This window comes from Bidens hawaiensis, unplaced genomic scaffold (genome assembly GCF_021521415.1).
Source record: "Bidens hawaiensis isolate Kalapana, Puna unplaced genomic scaffold, B.hawaiensis_p1.1 tig00000697_1, whole genome shotgun sequence".
NCBI lineage: Eukaryota > Viridiplantae > Streptophyta > Magnoliopsida > Asterales > Asteraceae > Bidens > Bidens hawaiensis.
The window spans coordinates 3,849,937-3,859,616 of NW_027491041.1; the positions used below are offsets into that span (position 1 = coordinate 3,849,937).

The window sequence follows — 9,680 nt, forward strand, 5'->3', positions numbered from 1 at the left end:
AAATATATAAACCAGGAATAACTTTTGTTATTTAGAGACATATTAGTTGGATATTATAGGATATTACGGTAAATCTATTAAGATTATTAGTAAGTATTATATGTGTTTTTGAGTTGCAGTTACAATGAAAAAATATTTATATTGTGACACCCGATTAAAATGTTCTGGTTTCATAACTAGATCCGTCCAGATTGTTTATTCAATATCTTTCAACCCATCCTGATTATTTGTTCAATATCTGACACTGCTAATCTCACAATAACTAGAAAGAAGATAAGAGACTTTTTAATTGATTTTTCTGATATCTTTCAAAATGACACTTATATACAAACACATTAATAGCTTCTAGAGGAAATCATGCATGCAAAACGGAAACTCTTCCTACTCTAAGTTATGTTCATCAACCGTTAACTAAGTTTAATGTAATTGACCATGATCGAGACACCAAAGATTGAAATGAGATATTGTGTGTAGGGATGGGATTGAGACACCAAAGATTGAGGTGAGATATGAGAACTTATCGGTTGAAGGAAATGCTTATGTTGGTGATAGAGCTCTTCCATCTCTCTATAATGCCACCTTCAACTTAATTGAGGTATCCTTTCTTCTTCATATTTTATTGAATTTTTTTTTCATACTAGAAAGAAAAGTGAAGGACAAATGGTTTCTAGGGGTGAAAAGTTTTATTTGTGTCTCTAGGTGATCTGTCATTTCAAATTAACCTTGTAACACCAGTCATTACAACCTTTGTAAGTTTTTAGAAAAAACTAAACAAAATTTGTCTCTCCTAGAAACCATTTGCCTATAATTTTCTTCCTATTTTGAAAAAAAATATTCTATTTTTATTTGCTTCTAATATCTGAAACAAAACTAAAGAGCATAGTGCAACTGATTGGGCTCACTCCTTCCAAGAAAAGAAATGTGAAGATCCTCCAATCCATTAATGGAATTATCAGTCCATCAAGGTTTCTTTCTTTGTTTTCTTACTCTATGTGCTTGTTTTATATATGATCATTGTGCAAAGATTTTGGTTACTTTTTATTCTAATAAAAGTATTCTTAAATACAGGATGACACTTCTTTTAGGTCCACCAGGTGCAGGCAAAACCACATTGTTGCTGGCACTTGCTGGGAAGCTTGATCATGATCTCAAAGTAATATATATCTTCTTCAAAACCGCATTGTGTATGTAAATTTGTTCAATGTTAGTTAATCATTTCTTGAGGCAGGTGTCCGGAAATGTCACATATTGTGGTCATCATCTGCATGAATTTATTCCTCAACGTACATGCGCTTATGTAAGTCCAAATAACCTTCACACTGGGGAGATGACGGTTCGAGAGACACTGGGTTTTTCAGGACGATGCTTGGGTGTCGGGCCAAGATATAAACTACTTACTGACATGTTGAAAATGGAGAAAGAAGTTGACCCTGATATCAATGCATTCATGAATGTTACAGGAAGTGAAACCAATTTGATTACTGATTATGTTCTCAAGGTATATATTACCTAATTAAGTACTTAATTTTTGATACATCAGTTATATGTTCACATTATTTCTAATCCGAATCTGGATATAAAAAGAAGGGAAAATCACGATAATCGCCATGTTGACCGACAAAATAGCTTTGACTTTTAAAAACTACCATCAACTAGAGCTTTACACGTGTAATTAGGGGTGGCAGATTTTAAGTCTCACAAGTGTCTAATGACAAAATGGCCACTTAAACCTCATTGCGTTAGACTGGTTTGACCAAAAATACCGCTAACATGATGACAACTTTGGAAGTTCGATGATTTATGTAATTGTCCTTGAAACAACTTTTACGTCTACAGACTAAATTAGATCGAAATAGTACTAGTTTTGTTGCATTCTTTGTTAGATGCTGGGGCTGGAAACTTGTGCTGATACTATGATTGGTGATCAAATGAGAAGAGGCATCTCTGGGGGAGAAAAGAAACGTGTCACTACTGGTATGTCATTTATCAGCTGTTGAAATACACTACTGGTTTGACATTTTATTAATAATTCAAAAATTGCTTTTATGTATAAATAATTATTATGCTACCATATCCCAGTAACAATCTAAATAAAAAAATGATTGATGTGATGTTTAATGTCAAACTAATTCACACAAACTAAAAATAATTAGAAAACTACAAATGAAATGAAAATAATACATGCATATATGCTGCTACATTTTGAATAACTGTACAGGAGAGATGTTAGTTGGGCCAGCAAATGCGTTTTTCATGGATGAAATATCAACTGGACTGGACAGCTCGACCACTTGTCGAATCACCAAGTTCTTAAGTCAGATGGTTCACGTAATGGACTTAACAATGGTCATCTCTCTTTTGCAACCTGACCCCGAAACATACAAACTTTTCGATGATGTTATATTGATGTCAGAAAGCCAGATTGTGTACCAAGGTCCTTGCGAAAACATTCTTGAATTTTTTGAGTGGATGGGATTTAAGTGCCCCGAAAGAAAGGCGATAGCAGATTACCTTCAAGAGGTAATTTCAATGAAAGACCAAGAACAATACTGGTTCAAGAAAAACCAGCCTTACCAATACATCACAATCACTGAATTTTCTCACGCGTTCAAGTCTTTTCGCGTTGGACATAAACTTGAAAGAGATATTCATATTCCTTATGACAAATCCAAAACACATCCTGATGCTTTGGTAAAAGAAAAATATGGAATATCAAATCTTGAATTACTGAAAGCATGCTTTGACAGGGAATGGTTGTTATCGAAGCGTAACTCTTTTTTGTACATATTTAAGACGTTCCAGTTGACATTTATGTCATTGGTAGGCATGGCTATGTTTTTCAGAACTGAAATGCATGTGGGGAGTTTAGAAGATGGAGGGAAGTTTATCGGGGCGCTTTTTTTTGGTCTCATCATTGTGATGTTTAACGGGATGGCGGAGCTTGCATTGACAGTTATGCGGCTTCCTGTTTTCTATAAACAAAGAGATTCGTTGTTGTATCCCGCATGGGCTTTCGCTCTTCCCATTTGGCTGCTTAGAATTCCCTTATCTTTTATGGAAGCAGGCATTTGGGTGGTTCTTACATATTACACTATAGGCTTTGCTCCAGGTTACACCAGGTAAAGTAGAAATGACTAGTGCTAAACAAATTCAATCGTTATTGCATTTCTTCGGTATTTAACAGTTTTTGTGGTTTAGATGTGCTCTACAGTTCTTGACTTACTTTGCCATACATCAAATGGCTCTCTCCCTTTTTCGGTTGATTGCTGCTGTTGCAAGAACAGAAGTAATTGCAAACACTTTGGGTGCCTTTACCCTGTTGCTGATAGTCACCCTTGGAGGATTCATAATAGCCAAAGGTACAATTTTTTTCCTATTCATACATTCAGAAAATTTGGGCTGCAATATGTTTTATTATGTTAGTTAACATGGGTACAATCAACTTGTTCAATCTATCTCATAAAATTAGAATCCTCACAGAGGTGAATTGATATGTACAGATTATGAGCCAGTGTGTATTTGGAATAAATTCTCCATGGTTTCATTATCATGACTCGACATATATAGGTAAAAACATAAATTTGTTTTTGACTATAACAAGGACTCCTAATAATATTACTTAATAAAAACAATTTAGACAATTAATCCAAACTTGATAATTATTTGTAGCCCTTAAATTAACTTTACTTGATATATATCAAGTTTGGATTAATTCCTAAAATCCAATTCATTTTAGTAAAGCACTATAGGCCAGTTTTTGAAGCAACTTATTTCACATTGGTTTTTAGCTTAACCATTTTAGTCTACCTGATATCAATAAAACACAACCCATGTTGACCCTTTTTCACATAAATAAGTTGAAATTTAATGTCGTTTATGTCGGGTTTTATGGTGAAAACTTTCTTTACATATCTAGCATGCTTTGTGACTCTTAAAATAGCATAACAAACTGAAAAATCCAATGGTGTAATTACAGATGATAGCGAGTCATGGATGTCTTGGGGATTCTATGCCTCTCCTATGATGTATGGACAGAATGCTTTGGTACTTAATGAGTTTCTTGACAAAAGATGGAGCACCGTAAGTTAACTGTTGACTCACATTCTTCAACCCAATAGAAAGTTATGATTTTATTATAACTATTCATGTAGAACTGCACCTCAGTCAATTAAAAGTCTCCTTTATGCAGCCCAATATCGATCCGCGAATTAATGCATTAACTGTGGGGGAAGCCCTTCTAAAATCAAGAAGCTTTTTTACAGAGAAGCACTGGTTCTGGATATCTGTTGGAGCACTTTATGGGTTTTCGATTATCTTCAACATATTATTTATTGTAGCATTAACTTTCCTTAACCGTACGTTATAACTTTGCATCACACTTTCATTTTCAGTCTCTTGCTTCATATTTAACTATAGAGTACTTTATTTCAGCACTTGGTGATGCTAAACCTGTGATCAGCGAGGAAAATGATATAAAGAATTCAATGAATCATAGTAGTAAACAGGTCTATGAAGGTGAGCCTTTGCTAATTTTAATACCATGATGACCAGCCTTGAAAAAAATCTTTTGACATGTATTTAATGGTTGTGAAGGTACTGATATGGTAGTGAGAAGCTCTTCAGGAAGAAACATTTCAACCGCGGAAAGAAGAGGAATGGTTTTGCCATTTCAGCCTCTTTCACTTGCTTTCAACCGTGTCAACTATTACATCGATACACCTTATGTTAGTCGCTTTCTTACAATCATTCATTTTCTATATACTCGCTATTAGTGTAGGCACTCAATCTCTCGCCAATTATTGGAAAATCAATTGTGTTAACCAACGCTAGTCACAAATATATTATCAAAAGAGGTGAATCTCACTAGCGAGGAGGATTAAGCAAAAAGATGTAACTAAAGAAGGAATATGAGTCATATGGGTTAAATGCGTCAAACTGTAACAACTTAAATCATCTGAAATGTAATGAAATGCATAAAACCTATTAATTCGCTTTATACTGTAATACTATATTTTTATTTTTCTGATTATGTTTAACACACTATATATCTATAAAGTTAAAAACATGTTTTGGGGTTCGGGCTGGCAGTTTTGATTTGTTACTTACCTTGTCCATTTTACCACCCCTAATTATCACTATAATACGAGTATAGGAAATAAAAGCTAGAGGTGTTAAAGATAGTCGGCTGCAATTGCTGAAGGATGTTAGTGGTGCTTTTAGACCAGGGATATTGACTGCCCTTATAGGAGTTAGTGGGGCTGGAAAGACAACCTTAATGGATGTGTTAGCAGGTCGTAAAACTGGCGGATACACTGAAGGAAATATCTTTATTTCAGGATACCCAAAAAATCAATCAACATTTGCCCGTGTTAGTGGTTATTGTGAACAAAATGATATTCATTCACCAAATGTCACTGTTTATGAATCTCTTTTATACTCTGCATGGCTTCGTCTATCTTCGGATGTTAACACAAGAACACGAAAGGTATTTAGTTATTATCACCTTTACTGTCTTTTAGCATTTAAGTATCGCTAATTAAGTAAAATGTCTTCAATACTTTCATGATTAATGTGAATTTTAGATCTTTGTTGATGAACTGATGGAACTAGTTGAGCTTCATCCTTTAAGGAATGCTATGGTTGGTCTTCCAGGAGTAAATGGCCTTACAATAGAACAACGGAAGAGGTTAACAATAGCAGTAGAGCTGGTGGCGAACCCATCCATCATATTCATGGATGAACCAACATCTGGTCTCGATGCTAGATCCGCAGCCATTGTCATGCGTACTGTAAGAAACACGGTTGACACTGGGAGGACCGTTGTTTGCACAATTCACCAACCAAGCATAGACATATTTGAATCTTTTGATGAGGTTTGTAACATACAATGTGGAGGTTGTAAGATGAGTAAGTTGGGTAACGGGCCAAAACACATAGTTTGGGTGAAAACAAGTCAGGTTGACATGCAAACGCTTTGTTTGTCCATTTTAAATAAAACTTGTAAACAAGAATTGTGGATTGAAAATTGAGTTTTAAGTGAAACGATTTTAAGGTTGTTGTAAGCATTAAAAGCAGACTTTTGACAAATCCATTTGTCCCATTCTCCTTTTAGTTGGATCTTTCTTAACCCGTTTGATTTGAAATAAAACCCAAATCATACGATTAGTTCATAAGTGAATGGATTGAAAATACTATTTGATTCTAATAGATCGATTGATGCTAATTTTTGCAGTTACTTTTGATGAAGATTGGAGGACAAATTATCTATGCAGGACCATTAGGCTATCAATCTCATAAACTTGTAGAGTATTTTGAAGTGAGTGTTTTATCTTAATTCAACTTCAGTATGAGGCGTGTAAGAGCCATAATCTTTTGAGACCTCAAGTAAAGTTTTCTAAACAGTTTAATTGTTTTAGGCTATTCCTGGAGTTCCAAAGATAAAGAATGGTTATAATCCTGCTACATGGGTGCTGGAAGTGACCTCTTCTTCCATTGAAGTTCAACTTTATGTTGACTATGCTCAAATTTATGCCAATTCCACCCTCCATCAGTAATTTCTAAAATCTTATATCTAGTATGGTTGTTTTCTTGTATATTTGTAATTTGTATATTGATATTCTATGGTGATTTTAGGGAGAATCAAAAACTAATTAAGGAACTTAGTGTCCCTCCAAGTGGTTCCAAGGATCTCTATTTTAGAACGAAGTATACACAACCGTTCAGCATACAATGCAAAGCATGCTTATGGAAACAACATTGGTCATATTGGAGGAACCCACCGTATAATGTCATTCGCTTTATCACCACCATCGTCATTGCTGGTCTATTTTCGGCTATTTTCTTCAAAAAGGGTGAAAAGATGTATGACCCTTCATACTTTTCCCCATCAATCTTAATATTTTCACATCTTCAGTTTGGTGCTATTCATAATTTGACTCTACAAGGTCATAAACTTAAGTCTTTGCATAAAACTTTATTTCTCTCACCCTTACAATGGTACTCATGATTTCACTCTACAAGACCCCACATAAAAAAGAACTTAATTGTATATAACTGTATAACTATTTACATTTTTTTTCCAACTTGAGAACACCAAAATTGTTACTTGTCATTTCCATCCAACTCGAGGGCATGCAACAAGTTTTTACACTTTCTTACAATTTTTCTTCCGTGAATATTGTTTTTGTGCAACATGATCATCCTAACTTTGAGGTTGTGCATGTAGACAACAACTACAAGATCTTCTAGATTTGTCAGGAGCTTTATATGCTATTGTTCTCTTCCTTGGAGCTATAAATGAAAATTCTGTGCAGCCTATTGTTTTGGTAGAGAGAACAGTTTTCTATCGTGAAAGAGCTGCAGGGATGTATTCATCCTTACCTTATGCACTTGCCCAGGTAATGATACGAATTAGAGAAACTCGAGTTTCTAATTTATTGATCAATAAGGAACAAATTTAACTTGTGCAGGTGACCATAGAGTCTTTATATATTGCTATCCAGACAAGTATTTACACCATCTTTTTGTACCCGATGATAGGGTTCGAGTGGAGTGCCGCTAAGTTTTTGTGGTTCTACTACTATATGTTTACGAGTTTCATCTACTTTGTTTTATTTGGCATGATGACTATGGCATTGACACCAACCCCCCAAATTTCGGCTATCTTGGTATACTTTTTCACCTGCCTTTGGAACTTGTTCTCCGGGATTATCATCCCAAGACCGGTACAATATCATGCTTTACACCCTTTTCTTTTAAGAGTCACCATGGTAGTATAAACTAATCTGTAGAGGTGTTAAAATGGGTGTGTTAGGTAATGAGCGAGTAAAAGCATGGGCCAAAACTTTTAGGGTGTCACTCATACACAAACCCTTATGCTATATCGTAATAAACTTATTTAAATATTGCAGCAAGCACCAGCATGGTGCAAGTGGTATTACTGGGCAAACCCTTTAAGCTGGACTATCTACGGTCTCATAACTGGTGAAGTTGGTGACCACAGTTACATGTTTGAGGTGCCTGGAGCTGGTAACATGACTGTGAAAGGATTCATCAAAGTAAGTTTCGGGTATGAGTATGAATTCCTTCCTGTGGTGGGAATAGCACATGTTGGTTGGATCCTACTTTTTTTCTTTGCTTTCGCATATGCCATCAAGTTCCTCAATTTCCAACGTAGATAACATTTGGCTCATTTAATTATTTCTGTGCCATAATGGTATTTCCTTTACATATTTTATTTTTATTATTATTATTAGCTTTTATATTGCGGTTAAACTGTGACCTTATTATTAATATTATTATAATTAGTAGTAGTTTTTTATATAACTGTTAAACTTTGATTTCCTTTTTTTGCTTCATACACATGTTCTTAGAGCCGAGGGTCTCTCTGGAAGCCACCTCTTTATTCCTTTGGATAGAGGTATGGTGTGCCTACATCCCACCCTCCCCAGACCCTACCTATAGCTCTGCTGTTGGTGGGATTTTACTGGGTATGATTGATTGATTGATTGATTGAATTATTTCTGTGTAATCGGTTTGTTTTTCCATTAAAAGCTCACAAGATATAGTGAAAATTGAAAATTCATCAACATTTGTAAAACATCAAAGGAAAGTGTTAAGATTTTGACCAATGCTAAAGGCATCCCTATATCAATAACATATTATCCAAATACTAATATTTGTGACTAACTACTTTGTTTTATCATCTTGTCATGGGAAACTAGTTTAAATATAGAGTTAATCGTCATTTTCGTTCCCGTGGTTTGCTACTTTCGTCATTTCAGTCCGAAGTTTGAAATTTTGTCAATTTAGTCCCTATAGTTTTAAACATTAGCCAATTACATCCCCACGTCTAACGACATCCAACTATGCTGTTAGTTTAAGGGGTATTTTTGTGTTTCTCCTTTTTATTTTTAGTTAATGGTCATTTTTGTTCCTGTGGTTTGATACAATTGCTACTTCAGTTCAAAGTTTGAAATTTTGTCAATTTTATGTTTTATTTAATTCTCTTTTCTTTGTCTATAACCCCTAAGAGCATAATCCAAGCCCAAAACCATCAAGCATTGACCAAAACAGGTCTACATTTGCCCTGTCGACAACAATAATCATACCTCCCTCTCGGTATTTAATTTCTAGACATTTCCTAAACCCTCCCCCATGGTGGAATTCACTGGTAAAGTGGTCAAGGTAACTCACTGAAACCGTACTATACCGATAAAACAAAAATCGTTTCTTTGGTTAATACATAAGAGTTAGAGTTTAGAGATTAACATATTGTAGCAAACATCTTGCGCGAAATCAACATCAGGAGGTCGAATATCCCGCATTTCCATGTTTACTCAAGAAATCGATACACTAGATCGCATGCGTGTTCTTCAAATCGTGGTGTTATTCTTGAATTCTTCAAATCGACAACAACTCTAGGGTTTAATTCGACGAATTCAAGAACAATACCACAATTTGAAGAACACACATGCGATTTAGTGCATTGATTTCTTGAGCAAACATGGAAATGCGGGATATTCGACCTCCTGATGTTGATTTCTACCCAGATGTTTGCTACGATATGTTAATCTTTAAACCTAACTATTATGCACTAATCAAAGAAACTATTTTAGTTTTTTAGGTATAGTTTGGTTTTAGGGAATTACGGTGACCGGCCACTTTACCAATGAATTCCA

The 9,680-nt window shown here is 34.9% G+C and overlaps 1 protein-coding gene across 2 annotated transcripts; it reads left to right on the forward strand.

Annotated features, from left to right (window-relative positions):
- The first annotated feature begins 497 nt into the window (after positions 1 to 497).
- Positions 498 to 8,180, forward strand: LOC143531848 (ABC transporter G family member 39-like). 2 transcript variants are annotated; one of them, XM_077027059.1, is made up of 19 exons: positions 498 to 595; positions 877 to 965; positions 1,069 to 1,153; positions 1,229 to 1,498; positions 1,884 to 1,974; positions 2,219 to 3,119; positions 3,199 to 3,359; positions 3,977 to 4,080; positions 4,190 to 4,355; positions 4,432 to 4,515; positions 4,594 to 4,724; positions 5,153 to 5,485; positions 5,583 to 5,873; positions 6,233 to 6,316; positions 6,417 to 6,550; positions 6,634 to 6,861; positions 7,226 to 7,397; positions 7,470 to 7,724; positions 7,911 to 8,180. In XM_077027059.1, the coding sequence occupies exons 3-19, from the start codon at positions 1,070 to 1,072 to the stop codon at positions 8,178 to 8,180; spliced, it is 3,759 nt and encodes a 1,252-aa protein (XP_076883174.1). In that variant the 5' UTR covers positions 498 to 595; positions 877 to 965; position 1,069. The 2 variants fall into 2 exon arrangements, with proteins under 2 accessions (XP_076883174.1, XP_076883180.1); XM_077027065.1 differs by lacking the exons at positions 498 to 595; positions 877 to 965; positions 1,069 to 1,153; positions 1,229 to 1,498; positions 1,884 to 1,974 and having other exon boundaries at positions 2,070 to 3,119; positions 4,417 to 4,515.
- Positions 8,181 to 9,680: the final 1,500 nt, after the last annotated feature.